The sequence below is a fragment of the Rutidosis leptorrhynchoides genome, chromosome 1, assembly GCF_046630445.1.
Source record: "Rutidosis leptorrhynchoides isolate AG116_Rl617_1_P2 chromosome 1, CSIRO_AGI_Rlap_v1, whole genome shotgun sequence".
Taxonomy (NCBI): Eukaryota; Viridiplantae; Streptophyta; class Magnoliopsida; order Asterales; family Asteraceae; genus Rutidosis; species Rutidosis leptorrhynchoides.
The window spans coordinates 709,927,086-709,952,763 of NC_092333.1; the positions used below are offsets into that span (position 1 = coordinate 709,927,086).

General features: G+C 29.8%; 2 protein-coding genes and 1 long non-coding RNA gene across 3 annotated transcripts; all 3 read left to right on the plus strand.

Moving 5' to 3' along the window:
* The first annotated feature begins 3,094 nt into the window (after positions 1–3,094).
* Positions 3,095–5,561, plus strand: LOC139886201 (uncharacterized). The gene is made up of 3 exons (XR_011772315.1): positions 3,095–3,194; positions 4,348–4,410; positions 5,412–5,561. It is a non-coding gene; the product is annotated as an uncharacterized lncRNA (long non-coding RNA).
* A 981-nt stretch (positions 5,562–6,542) lies between these two features.
* Positions 6,543–7,444, plus strand: LOC139853963 (protein FAR1-RELATED SEQUENCE 5-like). The gene is made up of 2 exons (XM_071843301.1): positions 6,543–6,794; positions 7,076–7,444. Exons 1-2 carry the CDS (start codon positions 6,543–6,545, stop codon positions 7,442–7,444), a joined length of 621 nt encoding a protein of 206 aa, XP_071699402.1.
* A 107-nt stretch (positions 7,445–7,551) lies between these two features.
* On the plus strand, positions 7,552–25,333 carry LOC139853971 (uncharacterized). Its single transcript, XM_071843310.1, has 2 exons — positions 7,552–7,656; positions 24,707–25,333. Exons 1-2 carry the CDS (start codon positions 7,552–7,554, stop codon positions 25,331–25,333), a joined length of 732 nt encoding a protein of 243 aa, XP_071699411.1.
* Positions 25,334–25,678: the final 345 nt, after the last annotated feature.

Sequence of the window (25,678 nt, forward strand, 5' to 3'; positions counted from 1 at the left end):
TAATACTTTTATTATTAATGAAAAATACTTATGGTAAGTATTAAACTTATATTATTAGATTATTATAATAAGACTTATAATAAGGATTAATTAATTATTTAATTATTATAAGGCTTAGTTATTATTTAATTATAATTTAACTATAATTTAATTATTAAATACTTATGATTTAATGATTATAATTAGAAACTTATGGTATGATTAATAATTCTTTATTAATTAATAATACTTATGATATGATTAAAATTTATTATTAATTAATAATACTTATATTATGTTTAATATTTAATTAATTATTAAGTACTTATGTTATATTAATTATATCATTTAAACTTATGTTAACTTTAATTATTCATTTTAATTTAATTAAACTTATGTTATGACATAATTATACATATATGACTTTAAATAACATTATAACTTATATTATTAATGTAACTTATATTTTAAAATTCAATGTTGACTATGTTTGACCAAGATTGACTTTTGAGTCGACTTTCGGTTGACTTTGACTTTTAGTTGAATTTTGTTGACTTTCTAATTAAGGAAACTTTCCTAACTTATAAACTTTTCAAATATAGCAACTTTCTAAAAATAGAAGCTTTCTAAAAATAGAAACTTTCCTAAAATAGAAACTTTCTAAAAATAGAAACTTTTCTAAAATAGAAACTTTCCAAAAAAGAAACTTTCCTAAAATAGAAACTTTCCAAAAATGGAAACCTGCTAAAAATAGAAACTTTCTAAAAATAGAAAGTATGTGTCCTTACGCTGTTCTGATCAAACCGAAGCATACTGAGTGTTGTTCTTTGTTTACTTGCAACAAGTACTATGACTATCATACTAAGACTTGACCTAAGTTAGTTATTTATATCGACCTGCTTTATTCATAGGTCGACGTTGTGATCGTTCTTGATCACTTTACTTCGTTTGCTGTTCGCTTTTTGTGTGGTTACTTCATTTGCTTTAAGGTGAGTTATAATCCCGTTTTTCATACTTTTTAAAGTATATTTTTGGAATGTGATTACATGCATTTTGTTTTACGTTTAGACACAAGTGGCAATTAAATTTAAATTATTCATTATGAGTTGAACAAAAATATTCCATAGTCTTGGTAACTGTAATCACTGGTTTCTACTGGTGAACGCGAATCCTATGAATAGATCTATTGGGTTTGACAGCATATAATAACCGAAGTAAAAGTGTATACTAAATTAATACATATATATATATATATATATATATATATATATATATATATATATATATATATATATATATATATATATATATATATGATGTAAGTTAAAAATATAAACTACTTATTAATAAAATCACATTACATTTTTATATTATAAATATAAATAAAAAAATAAATAACAAATAATACAATAACTAGCTACTAAATAGAAAAAATATCACCGTTGATCCCAAAGTTTGTTCCAAAAACCGTATTAGGACATAAAGTTTAAATTAATCATGGTTGATCCCAAAACTAAAACATTGTATACGGTTGATCCCAGATTTAACTGGGTGTTAAAAACTATTATGTTAACTATCACGTGCCAAACACAAGCCGGGTAATATGGTCTTTTCGCACACAATTCCCATTTAACCCTAATACATGTCCATGTTTATATAGGCAACCCGAGTACCCGACAGTATACAAATCAAATATTACGGAGAATTGTTTTTCACAAGCCCTAATTTTATAAATTTTACTCGATCGTCCCCACTTGATTGATCGTTCCTAATTGAGTGATCCACGTTCAGTTCACATCATTCCAGGGTTGTTGAGTATGGATATGGATTGTTATGTTGAATGAATGGAATTGATTGATTTGTAGTTCAGTTATTTGTTCAAAATTTAGCTTGTATTTGCAGATTGAATCCCAAAATAAGCAGTTCAAAATATCCCGTATGGATTGTCGTTATGTTCAAAATATTTGAATTGTGTTTGTATTTGCAGTTGCGAAAAGTGGAATTGTATACACTTTATTTATAGTCACTTTGTATTTGCGGTGATCTTTGAATTAATTGAATAATGCAGTCACTTTGAATTTGCAGGGATAAATAGCCACTTTGTTTTTGCAATGCATACCAATTGTAATTCGTTTTATTCGATCACTAAGATTATTACTCGTCTGTAATTATAACCAGAGATAGAAATATTCATAATTTAAGATCATTTTTTCAAATAAAATGATTGTCATTATTCATTCAAATATTCACGGATAAAGAGAATTCATAATCAAAGGTCCTACAAAGGTAAGAATACTCACATCAAAACTAATTGGGCCACCAATGAAAAACGTGAGGTAAAGGTGGACAAATTTTTCTGTAAGGACATCTACCATTTTTGAGCGTATATTATGAACCTGGATTGCAATTTCCTCAATAAGCAAATTCTAATTCCATGAATTTAACGTCAACAATTGGAGCGGATTTTGGTCGGGTCGATTTGATAAATTAGGGGTTGTATAAACCCGTTGGATGATTTGGGGATAATTAAGTGGTCCCCTGGCTTCATAAACATACGAATACACTAGGGTTGTTGAGTGTGGTAGCGATATGACAATAATACCCACTATATCTTATGCACGTGAAGGACTTAACTGTGCTATACTAACAAGCTGTTAACTTTGGGACCAAAAATGTACAAAGTTAATAACTTGAGACCAACCATGATCGATTTAAAGTTTAAGTCTCAACTTGATTTTTGGTACAAACGTTGGGACCAACCATGAATTTTTTTCTACTAAATATTAGTGGTAGTAATACGTATTTATTATTACTCGGGATATGGAATATGGATTAGAGCTAGAATACCAATATTGCAAGTTTTAAATGGAAGAAATCGTTGACCTTTGATAGACAAAAGTAGTCAAATATTAACACGTCACCTACCTTCATTCTTTTGGAAAGTCCAGCTATCGATAAGCGCAAAATATATGGAAATGATTTTAGTAATTAAAATTATGATATAAAGTGGCGACAGTTAAGAATGCCGTGTCTTTCAACCATACTAGGTGATTGTATGTTTTGGATACCTCTCATTCGGTGAGTTTTGTCTCTCATATTCCTATTCCTATTCTTATAAAACCATTCTAGAACTAAAAATAAAAAGTATAGAGGAGTGGGTCAAGTGCTAGAGAAATCTACTACACGATTCGGTTAGAAGGCGCATTTGTTTAAAGGTACGGTATGTCTAAATTCGTTTATGTATTAAGTATGAATGTCTTGCTATATATTGTATTGTTTTATCGAGTTGTGAATAACGGAGCTCAAGTATTACGTTAACTAAAAACAATTTTTTTGGGTCTAAAAATGTATTGGTTAGTAGCAAACGTACGTACGTTTTATAGTATAAAATGTTATTTATGATTTTATTTCATAAATTGTAAGTAGGATATGGAGGAATTAAAGAAACAAAATGGATACTCCGTTTTTGTACGTACGAACTCGTCAAAATTAATATGTTCTTGTTGTAAGTCAGAACTTAGAACTCATAGTCATAACAAATTTTGTGATCATTTAGTTTAAGTCAAATATTAATATCATTATTTCCTTAAAACCAGTTAAATTAAAATAGGTAGTATAAATAAAAAGAAAAACAGATATGCTTATAGTTATAGTTCGTAAAAAAAAAAAAAAAAAAAAAAAAAAAATGATGATATGAGAAATTTTTACGCTTTCAGTCCCTGGAGTTGGAATAGTTTTATTGAATTAAATATATAATGTTTTTCATTACGTGTCTAACCCCTGGTCTATGTACTGTCATTTTCCTACTGTTTTTTTTTTGAAAGCTCAAATTTATTAAAAAATAAACACATACAAGGAGGGTATGTGAACCCATACACAGAGGCATAAAAACCCTATATACAACTCGACATAAACAGAGGACCCGAGAAGCTACAACTGAAGGCTATCCTAAGTAAATTACATGCGATATACAAGGAAAGATACTCGAAGAGATAGTAGGGAAAAACCCTCAAACCCCAAACAATTCCTAGGTTTCGCCTCACTTGAGACACAAGCTGAGCAGGTCACGATAACAGTACTAAAACAATAGTGACAAAGCTACCGGAACCTACTGTAAGTTAGCTTCTACGGAGTATAATATTTTACTAAAGGATATGTATTATTCAATTACGCTAAATAACTAATCCGAACTTAATTCTTTAACGATAAAAGGAACGAACTTTATTTTTATCATTAGTCAATTTAGAGAAAATTTCTAATTACATATTATAAAAGTATCTACATATATAACAATATTGGGACTTGGGTCATTGTAACATTTAAGCTAAAAATCTGTAAATAAATGCTAAGTGTAATTACAATATTTAGGTAGCTATTCTTGAGGATTATTGGAGGAATCTTCTGACCTTGTGATCATACACATTTATTCAGGTACGGATGTCTGTAATGTTCTTTCAGCGTTATCTTGATGGATTTCCTTTTATCTTGCTATCATTTCGTTATCATTTGTGCATGCTTATTCTATCTATTTGAGTTGAACTAAATTATGAGATATGATTGTGAAAACTTTTGAAAAAATATTTTGGGTGAAATATGATTTACTTATGAGAAGTTTGGTGAAAGTAATTTTTGAGAAAACCTATTTGTGAAATTAAAGGATTTTTGGGAAAGTTTATAAACTTATCTATTTCGTGCGTTCTTGATTCATTTGATTAGGTTCAATATGCATGGTGAACATATTCGGGCGTGTGGTTGGTTTATATGTTCATTGTGCTACCATAGAACCCTAGATTTGTAGACATGAGTTAGTTATACCGAGTCAACTACCTGTGGAGGTACCACAGGGTTGTCATCGTGGCATCGATGGCTTTGCACTATCCGTGGCGGTGTGATCAGACCACGGCATCTCCACCTTTGTTATTGCTCGTGGGAGAGCGTTATATTATGATATGTGATTATTGCTCGCGGGAGAGCGTTTTTATTTATTGTGGAGGCGTATGGATGCATCCTAGGCTTTGTTATGATATGATATGATATGATATGTGTAGAGCGGTCGTGTGATGTAGTGCCATACACACCTTCCGAATAGGGGAACCACCTGGAGTCATGACCAGTGTATTTTGCGCGATATGTGATATTATTTGGCACCGTGGGTGCGATTGTGATATTAATGGCACATATGGTGTGCAGTTTGGATATTTTGATTTTAGGTGTACTCAGTATAAAATTACCCAACCCCTCGTTGCTTCAGCCATATTTCATTTCTTACTCTGGTGTTGTGGTGGTATTCAAAGGAGATTTTTAAAATAAGTATAATGTTATTTAATTCCTTCTGTTCTTATACTTTAAAATATTTATTATTACTGTTTATACTTGTCAACATCCGCGCACTGGGCTATTATCTCAGCCGCATTTTTCATTTCCTGCGGTAGGTAATCAGGGTCATATGGGATGAGTGCGAGAGCTTATGGACTGGAAGATGCCTTAGAGTCGACCCTTATTAATAATTATTCAGACTTATGTTATGTTTTAGAGATTTTAAGTTTATTAAAGATTTTATCATTGTGGTTGGTTACACATTGTCAGATAATATTGTTAAACTATTATGGATTTAATTATCTAGTAATAAATGTGACTTTCCATTTCATTTTTGAAATGGGTTGTTACACAGCCCCATTTCGAGCTAGTCGCGCTAGCAATTTATAATCGGAATGTGTTAGTACTTCGTATTTATTTGAAGATACACTTGTTCAGTGTATATATATATATTGTGTTTGGCAAGGGTAAATAAATGGTTAATTGGTTACCAGGTGACTCATTGATAATAGAATAATATTTTATGTTTCCTAACATTTTAAATCTTGTGGTCTAAAGTTTATACGTTTATTTAAACCTATAATTCACTCAACATTTTTGTTGACAGTTTACTCGCATGATTTCACAGGTAATTGAGTCTGTTTGATGCTTTCGCTGTGTTAAAAGAGTCTGCATGCATTTGGGCAGATTTTATTAAACGATTTATGAAACACTGAACTTGCATTCTATTTTTGGATAATTTAATCTTGTGGGTATTGGTTGACAATGTTTATATCAACTTTGGATATTTAATATGTTGGGTTTATTAAACTACATATTTTAGTAAATTTCCTTTTTGGGAAACTTTTTGAATAAAGGAATGCAATATTGTTTATTAAATTCATTTAAGTTCGATCAAGCTGTGGGATCAAGTGACGGAGCCGTTAAGTGTTTTGACGGGGCCATCACAATATTGGTGAAACTGATGCTCACATTGTCATTGAAAATCTGCTAAGGAAGAAGGAGGTTTTACCCGATTTTACTTGCGAGTATAGATGTGATGAAGAAGGTTGTGTAACTGATATTTTTTGGGCTGATCAGTTGTCTAAAATGAATTAAAAAGAATTTGGTGACATTGTTTCATTTGATGCAACATATGGTACCAATAGGTATTTTTTTTATGTGACATTGTTTTATTTAACATTCATTAGTTGCATGTTAGCTCTTAATGTTGTTTTTTTTAATTCGTTTTCTTTTTCAGGTATAATATGAGATTTGTTCCTATCACTGGTATTGATAATCACAAGAAGCTTGTTATATTTGGTGCTGCATTGCTATCGCGTGAAACTATTGATTCGTACAAATGGTTTATTGACTGTTTTTTAAAAACTTTCTCTACTGAACCTGGTTCGGTTACTACTGATCAAGACCCCGCAGTGTTGGAAGCGGTAGCTGAGAAGTTTAAAACTGCAAAACACAGATTATGTATGTGGCAAATCAGTCAGAAGTTAAAGGATAAGGTATCTTAATTTTTTCTTTTTGTTATCATTCATTTGATGCATTTTTAATTTTGTTTGCTTAAAGAACATGTAACTTTTTATGTATTTTTTTTTATCATTCATCTGTTGTTTTTTAAATTTTCTTAAATAAAATGGTAACTTTTTATTCATTTTTTAATTATCATTCATGTGTTGTTTTTTAATAACTATTTGTTTTTTCATCACTAAGTTATTTGTTTTTTGCTAATTTTCATATGATGTATCTTAATTTTTTCTGTTTTTGTTCAATGTGTTTTTTTCAGGTTGGTTATGTTTTATATAATAATAAAGTTTTCCGCAAACGTATGAATTACATATTTTGGAACAAAGAAATGTCTGTATCATCTTTTGAAAGACATTGGAAGTCGTTAATTGAAGATTCTGAGTTAGATGGTGCAAAGTGGTTTGACGATATGTATGCAATCAAGGAGATGTGGACTCCTTGCTTTTTTAGAGATGTTCCAATGAATGGCTTAATGCGAACATCCTCATTATCTGAAAGTGAGAATTCGTTTTTCTCTAAATGCAAAAATAAGCATTCAAATTTAGTTGATTTCTTTTCTAGATTTGATGCTGCCATGGATAAGCAGCGTCATAATACAAGATTGATAGATTCTCAAATGGAAAGCTGATCTATTAAGTGTAGAACTGTTAAGCCGATTGAGCTTCAAGCAAGAGATGTGTACACTCCTACCTTTTTTTTTTGTTAGTTCACGATGAAATTTTTCAATCTGATAAAATGTGTTCTCAAATAAGTTGTGTTGCTGATGGTGATGATGAACTTAAGAAGATTTGTGAAGTTCAGGAAAAGTTCATTCCTCCTCGTAAGAAATTGATTTACAGGGTTAGTGTGATGACCCGGAAATTTTCGATCAAATTTAAACTTTAATCTTTATATGTTTTCGACACGATAAGCAAAATCTGTAAAAGTTGAGTCTCGAAAGTTTTGAAATCTATATTCATGTAATCAGTTACCCTTTAACCATGCCTGACGATTCACGAACAATTATGTGTAAATAGATATGTATGAATATATACATATGTGTGATAGTTAATTTGAGAAATATTAACAAAACATTAAACGGTTTGATTGACATGTAAACATATTAGGAAATCTATTTTATGACTTGTAAACGTTAGCAAAATATTAAACGTATGACGTTATACTTATTCGTTATAGATAAACGATTACGTGATAAAACGTGTTATGTGAATTATGTATATATGTACATAGACAAAGTATATTGAACTTATATATTGAACGGTTTCGAATACAACTAATAGATATAGTAACACTTGATTGTTATTAAACAAGTTAACACAAACTTATAAAGATTTAAGATAAAAATAAGTTCTAGTAATAAATTATTTGATCTGAATATAATTAGTTTTAGAAGGATAAACTCTATAATAGTTATCTGATTTAATTTCAAAAGTACTATGATATATTTCGAGAGGTTTTTACATCTTACAACATGTCAAGAAGTAGATTTTTAAAGTTATTATCATTATCTTTTATTGTTCTAAATCTTAGGAATTATATATAACTAATAGAGTGTCACGTCTTATTTAAAAATAAATATAACTTTATAAATACCTAGAACCACTTTTAACAATTCATTATTAAGCCATTATAATAAAGATAAAGGTTTTAACGTTATCCTGAATTTCAGAATCTTTCTAGAAACCTTTTGACAAACTATCCATAACAATGGTCCGTGATCCAATAAGATATAGACAGCTATAACGAGAAATAAAAACGTGTTTTAAATCTAGTAAAATATTAAAAATAAACGTTGGCGCATAAATGGATTATATGAAAATAAGTTTAAAGAGTAAACGTTGCGTGCTATAATAATTTCTAAACGAATTCAAAACGAACCTAGAGATATAATTGGTTTTGTAAAATTTAATATGATATTATTACATAAATATTTCTATTACATACAATAAGTATAAGTTTATTTTGTTAATATATATATATATATATATATATATATATATATATATATATATATATATATATATATATATATATATATATATATATATATATATATATATATATATATATATATTTATAATATTAACCTTGTCACAAAACGTTGATTTAAAATAATATATTTTGATAAATAACGAGCCACTGATTTATAGAAGTAAATGACCACAACGCTCAATTATATAAGTCACATTTTTCATAAAGTAATTTATTGATGAGTAAGTTAAATTATTTATAATAAAGGTACACGTCGCGTAATGAAAAAGGCTAGTTTTCTACACATACGAAAGTGCGCTCGAAAAACCAGAAGTAGTACATAAGTCGAGTGACAATGTACGAGTCATTTTTGTAAAAATTACATTTTTACCATGAACGTAAATATAATATAATATATAAGTAATTATGTAAATTAAATATAATTTATATATAATATTAATTTATATATGTCGGCAAGAAAATTTATGGTTACCAGCTTGTCAAAGTTTTCATACGTTTGCATGAATTATCTCGTAGTTGGCCAAAAGTTGTATAAAATGAGACTAGTTGCTCGACTTCTCCATCCCTACATCATTCCTCTATATATTCTTCTATATATTTATATTTATATTATAATAATAATAATAATTATTATTATTATTATTATTATTAATATTATAATAATAATTAGGAGTATTATTATTAGTAGTATTTATACATAAAATATTACGACAAGGACTTGAGCGCATGATTTTCAAAATAAGTTTTTGAGAGAGATAGAGCTAAGAAAATTATGGGTCATAGCTATGGAGGTTATGGGTAATGTTCAGGGGTATGCTCGTGAGGACAACCTTACACTTGTTCAATGATGTTATATGTATTTCTACTACAAAATACAGTATGGTGAGTTTCATTTGCTCCCTTTTTAATTGCTTTTGCAATATATATTTTTGGGCTGAGAATACATGTGCTGCTTTTATAAACGTTTACGAAATAGACACAAGTACTTCAAAATATATTCTACGTTGAGTTGTACCACTGGCATACTTCCCTGTAGCTTGGTAACTACTATTTACATGGGTATTGTAAACGCGAATCCTGTTGATAGATCTATCGGGCCTGACAACCCCAACCGGACTGGACGACCAGTATTCAACGGTTGCACAGTACTTCGTTTTGGTGACTACACTTGGTACGGTGTAGTGAGATTTCATAATAAAGGGAATATGCGACGTTGATTAAATGTTAAGTATGGTTACCAAGTGCTCAACCACTTAGAATGCTTTACATACACTTGCGAGTGTATTATGTTTATGATTATGAAATCTTGTGGTCTATTGAAACTATTGATAACTGTTGTTACGATAAACCTATGAACTCACCAACCTTTTGGTTGACACTTTTAAGCATGTTTATTCTCAGGTACGAATTAAGTCTTCCGCTGTGCATTTGCTCATTTTAAGGACATTACTTGGAGTCTATCATCGCAATGAGACCAAATATTGATGACTTCGTCCAGGTAGATAAGGATGGGTCCTCACAGGTGGTATCAAAGCGGTGGTCTTAGTGAACCAGGTCTTGCATTTGTGTGTCTAACTGATAGTTGTTAGGATGCACTAGTAAGTCTGGACTTGGACCTTGTTTGCATGTCAAAAGTTTTGTTTATCATTCCTAGTGGAAAAATTACCTGCTTATCATTCCTAAGTCTAGACATGTCTTACTACCTTTATTTCATAGATAGTGTATAGACAACTTCATATCTTAGCATATCTATTACAGTAAACTTTGCTTGACATAATTAAACTCGAACAATTAAACAAATAAATTAAGTGCATAATACTAATTATAAAAATAATTAAGTATATGTACCAATTTAAATGTAGATGAACAATTATCTAAACTTGCCTCCTGCTTTCTTTTTTGTAATGGTTACCCGTAATCATTCCATTTAAAGCTTTTGCTGTTGCCGTTTTTAAAAGTTTACCCATCATTTTTTTTATTTATTGATTTTTGTATTAGGTTAATGCTAAATGCTAAATAAATTATAAATAAATAATATGGAGTAAAAATGTTTCCACCATTACCTTCACTAATAAAAGTCAAATTATGTTGGACAGAGAAAGGGATAATCAAGTGAGTTAGGTAGTTGTGTACATATGTTAATGGTTGATGTACAAACAAAAGAGGCGCAAGATGTTATTGTTTATTTGCTTCACGTGACCACCTCCAAGAGTGGGGTCAACTCACTTTTCTTCTTTTTGTTTTTGTCGATGAAAATCAAATTTCAAAAGTGGATCTTTTATTTTGGCTATAACTATCAAGAGTGGAAAATAATACATATATTAGCAAAGTTTCAAGCATCCTTTTCTCTTTTGTATGGGTCGATCAAAAAAAAAAAAAATGGGTCCAAGGCTTCCTCCAAACGAGAGTAGAGATACCCATCAAAAAAAAAAAAAAAAAATTTTCTAATAATAATTGGGATCTCCCCAATTGGAAACGTTCCAAGAGTATATATATATAAAATAATATACGTACTCCCCAAGAATTGTAACGTAGTTCCCCCTTTCACGAAGGAATTGGCTTTTAAATATTTCGGACCAATTAAAATGAAGTATGCAGCCTTGGATTAAAAAAAAAAAAAAAAAGCCCAAGTACCCAACATCACAACCGACATCTTTTTGTTTCACTCATCTCCGGCTCACCAAAATAAAAAGATAGTCTCCATATTTTTCTCTTGAAATATAGACCCAACAAGAGATTTGAGTGGCCCGCTTCGCAAGGCTTGATACACAGAACATCCATTATTGAACGGCAGTTAATGCATCCTATTTTCTAAACAAAACGTCATTTCATACTTTGGGAGAGTTATATTTGTATAATAATACGTACTAGTATTATTTAAAGTCTATCAATTAAAACAACTTAAAAAAAAAAATTAAAACGCTAGTAATAATAAGTCACATCTATATAATAGAATTCGTTCATCTATGTATGTTTCGTAACATTCATCTATTAAAAATATGAACAAGCATATGATCACTTTTACCTTATCCGTTTCTCAATTCGGGGAAAAAAAAAAAACTTTCTGTGAGTGTATTGGTTGGTGAATAGTGAGAAATATTTATGTTAGTCAACAAGATAAGCACACATCATTTCTTGTAAATAACAGATATGGTAATTAATTAATCTCTTGTGTCCGGATCATTTATTGTTGAACTAAAAAAAAATTAAAAAAAAAAATTAAAAATTTTACTTAGCTGAAAACACAATTTCTAACATAACCATGAGCCAACGTCTTCAATCTTCATCAATTTATACCCAAAAGAACAAGACATTACAAATAATAAAATATATAAATGAGCCGATATCAAATTATAACTTCATTTACATTGGAGAAATATTCCGCGATGATTATGTAATCTCTAAAGTTTTTCATTCCTAGTTCTAACCGTAAATCAAATGAGTTTATTTTAATATTAACTCATTAAATCTATGTTACATCTGAAGAAAAATATATACATGTAAGTATATTTTGATAGAGATTGTAATAAAAATTCTTTTGTACAAACTATTACATGTGAAATTTTTTTTAACGGGTAGGTAATACCCGAGAAATATATAAATTCACAAATTAATATATTAAATTCTTCGATTCTAATTCAGTAAATCATCAACTATACTCCCTATTCTCACAACAGTATACATTCTTTTATAAGAAATCAAAACAACCATACTCATTCAAATTCAATTACATATTCTGATTTTGAAAGCTCAGAATGCAACTCGAGATATAAGCAAAATCATCACTCTTAGATCCTTACATTTTTCAAAGCTATACTTTGACTTCAAAACTGTGATAAAACTTCACTTTTATTTGTAACACTCAGAAGGATATGAGAATCAATCGAGATTCATGATGATATCATCCTTTGGATATTGACAATGACAAGCTGCATTTAAAACACTTCAAAATTTTGGAAGACACTTCAAATAATGAACAATCGAGATGATGATCCAACCACACAATACCCGAAGTCTTGTACCTGAAAAACTCTCGAAACCAAAGTCATAATTTAACACGTACCCACGTTAAATTCTTTATCATTTATTAGCAAAAACAACCTTATGATTCCTTTTCAAAGTAGCCAGTTTTGTCACAGCTCCAGCAAGTCATCTTCGACTTTTCAGTAAAACTAATTTTATTATAACCTCGAAAGATACGATGCCCTTTCACCATCGTTACTGGGGAACCTTTCATATCTCGCCACATTAGCAGTAAACTTATCAACAATTTCATTGATCTTTAAGCCTCTCCGAGAAATCACGATACTTCTTCATTATCAAGTACTCATCTACAACTTGTAACAATAGTTGTCATACCAACTACTAGAAATCAGCAATCAGTATATTGAAATTCGCAGCGATTCTACGCCAACAGTTATATGTATACATATAACGTCTACCTCCAAGACTTACAGACTTCGAATGAGAAGTTTCTGAAAAAAAAAACCTGAACTGCGAACTAGTTTTCGAAATGCTGATGAAACAGCAAAAACTGTAAACGACGTTAACAGTCAAAAGTTTGATGATAAAGAATAATGTGTTGTAAAGCTCAGAAAAAGAGAAGAGTTGGTACTGAAAAACGGATTTAGCAGACCATGAAGGAGACCAAGGACAAATACAAGGACCAAACACTGCATTTAAAGAATCCTGATGATTCTGTTTCTGATGAGGTTATTAACGAATACCTTGCTCCTGACTCTAAACCTTTGCGGACAATATTCTTCATCATCATCTTATCTTAAACATTCTAAAATATCACCGTATCTTTCATTATAAATATCCTCGATATTTCTGAAGACATTTTCACAATACCTGCGATACAACATAAAAGAAATTGTGTTAGTTTCTAAATTCTGAAAAATTCAAATTTAAAATAGGAATGTTTTGAAGTAGTGTTGGGAACTGAAGCATGAGTTAGTATAATATAATGACACTTGATCAACGTGATTATATTACAGTAATTCATGCTGAGTTTCTAATGGAACGTGATGATTCACAGAACATACTGTCATCATGTGCCATTTACACGACTCTTACATTCTAACCAATCTCCAAACATATTAAGAACATATCTTCTTAATAGTTCTATCTTTCCGGATATTCTGGTAATTTTCCAAATCAAGATCGTGCTATTACGATTTCTTTCTAAGAACATTAATTATGTTCATTTCAAACTTCATATCTACAAATTCTGGACCATTATTCGCTTGACTTGAGGACAGGAAGAGGAAACGAAAGAATGAACTCCGAAATAGAAATTAGAGTATAAAACGTAGCAAATAGGAGAGAGCATTAACTATGGATGACAATGATTATAGAAGACAGAAGCAGGGACATCAAAGTATAAGGGAAGATATAAAACCTAACAACCACCCAGAAATTATAAACCGTATATGTCAATGCATATAGCAATATAAAGACACGGGAGGACTAGAAATACTATAAACCCAAGAGTATAATAGAAGTAAATAGATTCTTCTGGCGGTAGATGAAAGAGAAGAATGACAGATATGAAAGTTAAGAGTATATCAAGGATCAGAATGAGATGGAGCATATTGACAAATGTTTTAAAGTATGAATAGAGGAGAAAGAATAGAAAATGTGAGATATGGAAGATAAGGAAAAGAAGGGGGTGGATTTATAGTGAAATATCCAACAGAGCAATCGAAACAGATTATTGCATTTAATCAAAGAAGATCCTGATTTCCTCAATCGTCGAAGAACCAAATCTTATTACGAAGATTTTATTTAAATCCCGTGAATTCCGAAAACCAATCATAACTACGTCATCGGTTAAAACGAATCTATATTTACTCATTTCATTCTTTTGCGATAGCTTCACTTATAGTCTTCGTATAATCAAATTGTTTTATCTATATTACTCAATGATGATAAAACTCTATTTATCAACTCATATTCGTCATGAAAACATTTTATTAGTTAGCCATGACGACCTCGATCAAATTTCGGGACGAAATTTCTTTAACGGGTAGGTACTGTGATGACCCGAAAATTTCCGATCAAATTTAAACTTTAATCTTTATATGTTTCCGACACGATAAGCAAAATCTGTAAAAGTTGAGTCTCGAAAGTTTTGAAATCTATATTCATGTAATCAGTTACCCTTTGACCATGCCTGACGATTCACGAACAATTATGTGTAAATAGATATGTATGAATATATACATATGTGTGATAGTTAATTTGAGAAATATTAACAAAACATTAAACGGTTTGATTGACATGTAAACATATTAGGAAATCTATTTTATGACTTGTAAACGTTAGCAAAATATTAAACGTATGACGTTATACTTATTCGTTATAGATAAACGATTACGTGATAAAACGTGTTATGTGAATTATGTATATATGTACATAGACAAAGTATATTGAACTTATATATTGAACGGTTTCGAATACAACTAATAGATATAGTAACACTTGATTGTTATTAAACAAGTTAACACAAACTTATAAAGATTTAAGATAAAAATAAGTTCTAGTAATAAATTATTTGATCTGAATATAATTAGTTTTAGAAGGATAAACTCTATAATAGTTATCTGATTTAATTTCAAAAGTGCTATGATATATTTCGAGAGGTTTTTACATCTTACAACATGTAAAGAAGTAGATTTTTAAAGTTATTATCATTATCTTTTATTGTTCTAAATCTTAGGAATTATATATAACTAATAGAGTGTCACGTCTTATTTAAAAATAAATATAACTTTATAAATACCTAGAACCACTTTTGACAATTCATTATTAAGCCATTATAATAAAGATAAAGGTTTTAACGTTATCCTGAATTTCAGAATCTTTCTAGAAACCTTTTGACAAACTATCCATAACAATGGTCCGTGATCCAATAAGATATAGACAGCTATAATGAGAAATAAAAATGTGTTTTAAATCTAGTAAAATATTAAAAATAAACGTTGGCGCATAAATGGATTATATGAAAATAAGTTTAAAGAGTAAACGTTGCGTGCTATAATAATTTCTAAACGAATTCAAAACGAACCTAGAGATATAATTGGTTTTGTAAAATTTAATATGATATTATTACATAAATATTTCAATTACATACAATAAGTATAAATTTATTTTGTTAATAAAATATATATATATATATATATATATATATATATATATATATATATATATATATATTATAATATTAACCTTGTCACAAAACGTTGATTTAAAATAATATATTTTGATAAACAACGAGCCACTGATTTATAGAAGTAAATGACCACAACGCTCAATTATATAAGTCACATTTTTCATAAAGTAATTTATTGATGAGTAAGTTAAATTATTTATAAAGGTACACGTCGCGTAATGAAAAAGGCTAGTTTTCTACACATACGAAAGTGCGCTCGAAAAACCGAAAGTGGTACATAAGTCGAGTGACAACGTACGAGTCATTTTTGTAAAAATTATATTTTTACCATGAACGTAAATATAATATAATATATAAGTAATTATGTAAATTAAATATAATTTATATATAATATTAATTTATGTATGTCGGCAAGAAAATTTATGGTTACCAGCTTGTCAAAGTTTTCATACGTTTGCATGAATTGTCTTGTAGTTGGCCAAAAGTTGTATAAAATGAGACTAGTTGCTCGACTTCTCCATCCCTACATCATTCCTCTATATCTTCTTCTATATATTTATATTTATATTATAATAATAATAATAATTATTATTATTATTATTATTATTATTAATATTATAATAATAATTAGGAGTATTATTATTAGTAGTATTTATACATAAAATATTACGACAAGGACTTGAGCGCATGATTTTCAAAATAAGTTTTTGAGAGGGATAGAGCTAAGGAAATTATGGGTCATAGCTATGGAGGTTATGGGTAATGTTCAGGGGTATGCTCGTGAGGCCAACCTTACACTTGTTCAATGATGTTATATGTATTTCTACTACAAAATACAGTATGGTGAGTTTCATTTGCTCCCTTTTTAATTGCTTTTGCAATATATATTTTTGGGCTGAGAATACATGTGCTGCTTTTATAAACGTTTACGAAATAGACACAAGTACTTAAAAATATATTCTACGTTGAGTTGTACCACTGGCATACTTCCCTGTAGCTTGGTAACTACTATTTACATGGGTATTGTAAACGCGAATCCAGTTGATAGAACTATCGGGCCTGACAACCCCAACCGGACTGGACGACCAGTATTCAACGGTTGCACAGTACTTCGTTTTGGTGACTACACTTGGTACGGTGTAGTGAGATTTCATAATAAAGGGAATATGCGACGTTGATTGAATGTTAAGTATGGTTACCAAGTGCTCAACCACTTAGAATGCTTTACATACACTTGCGAGTGTATTATGTTTATGATTATGAAATCTTGTGGTCTATTGAAACTATTGATAACTATTGTTACGATAAACCTATGAACTCACCAACCTTTTGGTTGACACTTTTAAGCATGTTTATTCTCAGATACGAATTAAGTCTTCCGCTGTGCATTTGCTCATTTTAAGGACATTACTTGGATTCGATCATCGCAATGGGACCAAATGTTAATGACTTCGTCCAGGTGGATAAGGACGGGTCCTCACAGGTGGTATCAGAGCGGTGGTCTTAGTGAACCAGGTCTTGCATTTGTGTGTCTAACTGATAGTTATTAGGATGCACTAGTAAGTCTGGACTTGGACCTTGTTTGCATGTCAAAAGTTTTGTTTATCATTCCTAGTGGAAAAATTACCTGCTTATCATTCCTAAGTCTAGACATGTCTTACTAACTTTATTTCATAGATAGTGTATAGACAACTTCATATCTTAGCATATCTATTACAGTAAACTTTGCTTGACATAATTAAACTCGAACAATTAAACAAATAAATTAAGTGCATAATACTAATTATAAAAATAATTAAGTATATGTACCAATTTAAATGTAGATGAACAATTATCTAAACTTGCCTCCTGCTTTCTTTTTTGTAATGGTTACCCGTAATCATTCCGTTTAAAGCTTTTGCTGTTGCCGTTTTTAAAAGTTTACCCATCATTTTTTTATTTATTGATTTTTGTATTAGGTTAATGCTAAATAAATTATAAATAAATAATATGGAGTAAAAATGTTTCCACCATTACCTTCACTAATAAAAGTCAAATTATGTTGGACAGAGAAAGGGATAATCAAGTGAGTTAGGTAGTTGTGTACATATGTTAATGGTTGATGTACAAATAAAAGAGGCGCAAGATGTTATTGTTTATTTGCTTCACGTGACCACCTCCAAGAGTGGGGTCAACTCACTTTTCTTCTTTTTGTTTTTGTCGATGAAAATCAAATTTCAAAAGTGGATCTTTTATTTTGGCTATAGCTATCAAGAGTGGAAAATAATACATATATTAGCAAAGTTTCAAGCATCCTTTTCTCTTTTGTATGGGTCGATCAAAAATAAAAAATAAAAAATGGGTCCAAGGCTTCCTCCAAACGAGAGTAGAGATACCCATCAAAAAAAAAAAAAAAATTCTAATAATAATTGGGATCTCCCCAATTGTAAACGTTCCAAGAGTATATATATATATATATAAAATAATATACGTACTCCCCAAGAATTGTAACGTAGTTCCCCCTTTCATGAAGGAATTGGCTTTTAAATATTTCGGACCAATTAAAATGAAGTATGCAGCCTTGGATTAAAAAAAAAAAAAAAAAAGGGCCCAAGTACCCAACATCACAACCGACGTCTTTTTGTTTCACTCATCTCCGGCTCACCAAAATAAAAAGATAGTCTCCATATTTTTCTCTTAAAATATAGACCCAACAAGAGATTTGAGTGGCCCGCTTCGCAAGGCTTGATACACAAAACATCCATTATTGAACGGCAGTTAATGCATCCTATTTTCTAAACAAAACGTCATTTCATACTTTGGGAGAGTTATATTTGTATAATAATACGTACTAGTATTATTTAAAGCCTATAAATTAAAACAACTTAAAAAAAAAATTAAAACGCTAGTAATAATAAGTCACATCTATATAATAGAATTCGTTCATCTATGTATGTTTCGTAACATTCATCTATTAAAAATATGAACAAGCATATGATCACTTTTACCTTATCCGTTTCTCAATTCGGAAAAAAAAAAAAAAAACTTTCTGTGAGTGTATTGGTTGGTGAATAGTGAGAAATATTTATGTTAGTCAACAAGATAACACACATCATTTCTTGTAAATAGCAGATATGGTAATTAATTAATCTCTTGTGTTCGGATCATTTATTGTTGAACTAAAAAAAAAATTAATAAAGAAAAAATAAAAATTTTACTTAGCTGAAAACACAATTTCTAACATAACCATGAGCCAACGTCTTCAATCTTCATCAATTTATACCCAAAAGAACAAGACATTGCAAATAATAAAATATATAAATGAGCCGATATCAAATTATAACTTCATTTACATTGGAGAAATATTCCGCGATGATTATGTAATCTCTAAAGTTTTTCATTCCTAGTTCTAACCGTAAATCAAATGAGTTTAATTTAATATTAACTCATTAAATCTATGTTACATCTGAAGAAAAATATACATGTAAGTATATTTTGATAGAGATTGTAATAAAAATTCTTTTGTACAAACTATTACATGTGAAATTTTTTTTAACGGGTAGGTAATACCCGAGAAATATATAAATTCACAAATTAATATATTAAATTCTTCGATTCTAATTCAGTAAATCATCAACTATACTCCCTATTCTCACAACAGTATACATTCTTTTATAAGAAATCAAAACAACCATACTCATTCAAATTCAATTACATATTCTGATTTTGAAAGCTCAGAATGCAACTCGAGATATAAACAAAATCATCACTCTTAGATCCTTACATTTTTCAAAGCTATACTTTGACTTCAAAACTGTGATAAAACTTCACTTTTATTTGTAACACTCAGAAGGATATGAGAATCAATCGAGATTCATGATGATATCATCCTTTGGATATTGACAATGACAAGCTGCATTTAAAACACTTCGAAATTTTGGAAGACACTTCAAATAATGAACAATCGAGATGATGATCCAACCACACAATACCCGAAGTCTTGTACCTGAAAAACTCTCGAAACTAAAGTCGTAATTTAACACGTACCCACGTTAAATTCTTTATCATTTATTAGCAAAAACAACCTTATGATTCCTTTTCAAAGTAGCCAGTTTTGTCACAGCTCCAGCAAGTCATCTTCGACTTTTCAGTAAAACTAATTTTATTATAACCTCGAAAGATACGATGCCCTTTCACCATCGTTACTGGGGAACCTTTCATATCTCGCCACATTAGCAGTAAACTTATCAACAATTTCATTGATCTTTAAGCCTCTCCGAGAAATCACGATACTTCTTCATTATCAAGTACTCATCTACAACTTGTAACAATAGTTGTCATACCAACTACTGGAAATCAGCAATCAGTATTTTGAAATTCGCAGCGATTCTACGCCAACAGTTATATGTATACATATAACGTCTACCTCCAAGACTTACAGACTTCGAATGAGAAGTTTCTAGAAAAAAAACCCTGAACTGCGAACTAGTTTTCGAAATGCTGATGAAACAGTAAAAACTGTAAACGACGTTAACAGTCAAAAGTTTGATGATAAAGAATAATGTGTTGGTAAAGCTCAGAAAAAGAGAAGAGTTGGTACTGAAAAACGGATTTAGCAGACCATGAAGGAGACCAAGGACAAATACAAGGACCAAACACTGCATTTAAAGAATCCTGATGATTTTGTTTCTGATGAGGTTATTAACGAATACCTTGCTCCTGACTCTAAACCTTTGCGGACAATATTCTTCATCATCATCTTATCTTAAACATTCTAAAATATCACCGTATCTTTCATTATAATTATCCTCGATATTTCTGAAGACATTTTCACAATACCTGCGATACAACATAAAAGAAATTGTGTTAGTTTCTAAATTCTGAAAAATTCAAATTTAAAATAGGAATGTTTTGAATTAGTGTTGGGAACTGAAGCATGAGTTAGTATAATATAATGACACTTGATCAACGTGATTATATTACAGCAATTCATGCTGAGTTTCTAATGGAACGTGATGATTCACAGAATATACTGTCATCATGTGCCATTTACACGAATCTTACATTCTAACCAATCTCCAAACATATTAAGAACATATCTTCTTAATAGTTCTATCTTTCCGGATATTCTGGTAATTTTCTAAATCAAGATCGTGCTATTACGATTTCTTTCTAAGAACATTAATTATGTTCATTTCAAACTTCATATCTACAAATTCTGGACCATTATTCGCTTGACTTGAGGACAGGAAGAGGAAACGAAAGAATGAAGCTCCGAAATAGAAATTAGAGTATAAAACGCAGCAAATATGAGAGAGCATTAACTATGGATGACAATGATTATAGAAGACAGAAGCAGGGACATCAAAGTATAAGGGAAGATATAAAACCCAACAACCACCCAGAAATTATAAACCGTATATGTCAATGCATATAGCAATATAAAGACACGGGAGGACTAGAAATACTATAAACCCAAGAGTATAATAGAAGTAAATAGATTCTTCTGGCGGTAGATGAAAGAGAAGAATGACAGATATGAAAGTTAAGAGTATATCAAGGATCAGAATGAGATGGAGCATATTGACAAATGTTTTAAAGTATGAATAGAGGAGAAAGAATAGAAAATGTGAGATATGGAAGATAAGGAAAAGAAGGGGGTGGATTTATAGTGAAATATCCAACTGAGCAATCGAAACAGATTATTGCATTTAATCAAAGAAGATCCTGATTTCCTCAATCGCCGAAGAACCAAATCTTATTACGAAGATTTTATTTAAATCCCGTGAATTCCGGAAACCAATCATAACTACGTCATCGGTTAAAATGAATCTATATTTACTCATTTCATTCTTTTGCGATAGCTTCACTTATAGTCTTCGTATAATCAAATTGTTTTATCTATATTACCCAATGATGATAAAACTCTATTTATCAACTCATATTCGTCATGAAAACATTTTATTAGTTAGCCATGACGACCTCGATCAAATTTCGGGACGAAATTTCTTTAACGGGTAGGTACTATGATGACCCGGAAATTTCCGATCAAATTTAAACTTTAATCTTTATATGTTTCCGACACGATAAGCAAAATCTGTAAAAGTTGAGTCTCGAAAGTTTTGAAATCTATATTCATGTAATTAGTTACCCTTTGACCATGCCTGACGATTCACGAACAATTATGTGTAAATAGATATGTATGAATATATACATATGTGTGATAGTTAATTTGAGAAATATTAATAAAACATTAAACGGTTTGATTGACATGTAAACATATTAGGAAATCTATTTTATGACTTGTAAACGTTAGCAAAATATTAAACGTATGACGTTATACTTATTCGTTATAGATAAACGATTACGTGATAAAACGTGTTATGTGAATTATGTATATATGTACATAGACAAAGTATATTGAACTTATATATTGAACGGTTTCGAATACAACTAATAGATATAGTAACACTTGATTGTTATTAAACAAGTTAACACAAACTTATAAAGATTTAAGATAAAAATAAGTTCTAGTAATAAATTATTTGATCTGAATATAATTAGTTTTAGAAGGATAAACTCTATAATAGTTATCTGATTTAATTTCAAAAGTACTATGATATATTTCGAGAGGTTTTTACATCTTACAACATGTCAAGAAGTAGATTTTTAAAGTTATTATCATTATCTTTTATTGTTCTAAATATTAGGAATTATATATAACTAATAGAGTGTCACGTCTTATTTAAAAATAAATATAACTTAATAAATACCTAGAACCACTTTTGACAATTCATTATTAAGCCATTATAATAAAGATAAAGGTTTTAACGTTATCCTGAATTTCAGAATCTTTCTAGAAACCTTTTGACAAACTATCCATAACAATGGTCCGTGATCCAATAAGATATAGACAGCTATAACGAGAAATAAAAATGTGTTTTAAATCTAGTAAAATATTAAAAATAAACGTTGGCGCATAAATGGATTATATGAAAATAAGTTTAAAAAGTAAACGTTGCGTGCTATAATAATTTCTAAACGAATTCAAAACGAGCCTAGAGATATAATTGGTTTTGTAAAATTTAATATGATATTATTACATAAATATTTCTATTACATACATTAAGTATAAGTTTATTTTGTTAATAATATATATATATATATATATATATATATATATATATATATATATATATGTATATTTATAATATTAACCTTGTCACAAAACGTTGATTTAAAATAATATATTTTGATAAATAACGAGCCACTGATTTATAGAAGTAAATGACCACAACGCTCAATTATATAAGTCACATTTTTCATAAAGTAATTTATTGATGAGTAAGTTAAATTATTTATAAAGGTACACGTCGCGTAATGAAAAAGGCTAGTTTTCTACACATACGAAAGTGCGCTCGAAAAACCGAAAGTGGTACATAAGTCGAGTGACAACGTACGAGTCATTTTTGTAAAAATTACATTTTTACCATGAACGTAAATATAATATAATATATAAGTAATTATGTAAATTAAATATAATTTATATATAATATTAATTTATGTATGTCGGCAAGAAAATTTATGGTTACCAGCTTGTCAAAGTTTTCATACGTTTGCATGAATTGTCTCGTAGTTGGCCAAAAGTTGTATAAAATGAGACTAGTGGCTCGACTTCTCCATCCCTACATCATTCCTCTATATCTTCTTCTATATATTTATATTTATATAATAATAATAATAATAATAATTATTATTATTATTATTATTATTAATATTATAATAATAATTAGGAGTATTATTATTAGTAGTATTTATACATAAAATATTACGACAAGGACTTGAGCGCATGATTTTCAAAATAAGTTTTTGAGAGGGATAGAGCTAAGGAAATTATGGGTCATAGCTATGGAGGTTATGGGTAATGTTCAGGGGTATGCTCGTGAGGCCAACCTTACACTTGTTCAATGATGTTATATGTATTTCTACTACAAAATACAGTATGGTGAGTTTCATTTGCTCCCTTTTTAATTGCTTTTGCAATATATATTTTTGGTCTGAGAATACATGTGCTGCTTTTATAAACGTTTACGAAATAGACACAAGTACTTAAAAATATATTCTACGTTGAGTTGTACCACTGGCATACTTCCCTGTAGCTTGGTATCTACTATTTACATGGGTATTGTAAACGCGAATCCTGTTGATAGATCTATCGGGCCTGACAACCCCAACCGGACTGGACGACCAGTATTCAACGGTTGCACAGTACTTCGTTTTGGTGACTACACTTGGTACGGTGTAGTGAAATTTCATAATAAAGGGAATATGCGGCGTTCATTAAATGTTAAGTATGGTTACCAAGTGCTCAACCACTTAGAATGCTTTACATACACTTGCGAGTGTATTATGTTTATGATTATGAAATCTTGTGGTCTATTGAAACTATTGATAACTGTTGTTACGATAAACCTATGAACTCACCAACCTTTTGGTTGACACTTTTAAGCATGTTTATTCTCAGGTACGAATTAAGTCTTCCGCTGTGCATTTGCTCATTTTAAGGACATTACTTTGAGTCGATCATCGCAATGGGACCAAATGTTGATGACTTCGTCCAGGTGGATAAGGACGGGTCCTCACAGTTAGTTTTTCTTTTTCTTTTTTTCTGTTTATTTTTTGTTATTTATGTCCCTTTTTTAAAATGAAGATTATGATGTTTTTTATTATTTTTTTCCTCAGATTTCTTTTCATTCTGTGTCTGGTGAAGCACATTGTTCATGTCTGTTGTTCAATCGTGAAGGCCTTTTGTGTCATCACATATTTCATGTTTATGAAATTAATGACATTTTCGAAATTCCTAAACAACATATATTGAGGAGGTGGACTAGAGATGCATCTGAATCTTTTAATGTTATTTTTGCTAGTGTTAATTACCATTCTGATGCCTACTTGATTACCAAACATCTTTTCAATACTTTTAGGCGAGTTGTTTCTAATTGTAAGAATGACAAAGAAATACTCCAGCTTTTTAGTGATAAGTTTGATGGCTTTGTTAAAGAATTTGCACCTTCCATCCCTGACCAATATTCTTCAGTTACAAAGGTTCAACAAATTGAGAATGTTTTGGGATTTTCAAAGCCAAGTAATGTGAAGGTTCGTGCTCCAGTTGTCGTTCCAAACAAAGGTCAACGCAGCAGTAAAAGGTATAAAAGTGCTCGAGAAGAGGCTGCAAGTAAATCATCTGTAAATAGGAGAAAGTGTCAACGTTGTAAAGGGATTGGTCATAATGTTCGTACTTGCACTGCAGAACTTGATTCAGAGTTTACTGATTCCGATGATGATGACGAAGATGTTTATTCAGACTAAGACGAAGACAATGATCTTTAAGCACATTTTTTTTTACATGTAATGTGTGTTTAATATGTTGATGATTAAAGAACTATTTGTTTTTACTTAGACTTTGAGTTTTATCAATAATTCTGAATATTTTTTATATCATTCATTTTAATACATATTAACGTTCCTTTTTTTTAAGGGTTTTTTTTTTTTTTTTTTTTTTTTTTTTTTTTGGTTTTACTAGTGATATGTTGTAATATATATACTTTTTTCTCCAGATTTTTCTATAAATGTTTTTGTATGTAGTTAACGTACAATAACATACATCACATGCTTATATATATATATATATATATATATATATATATATATATA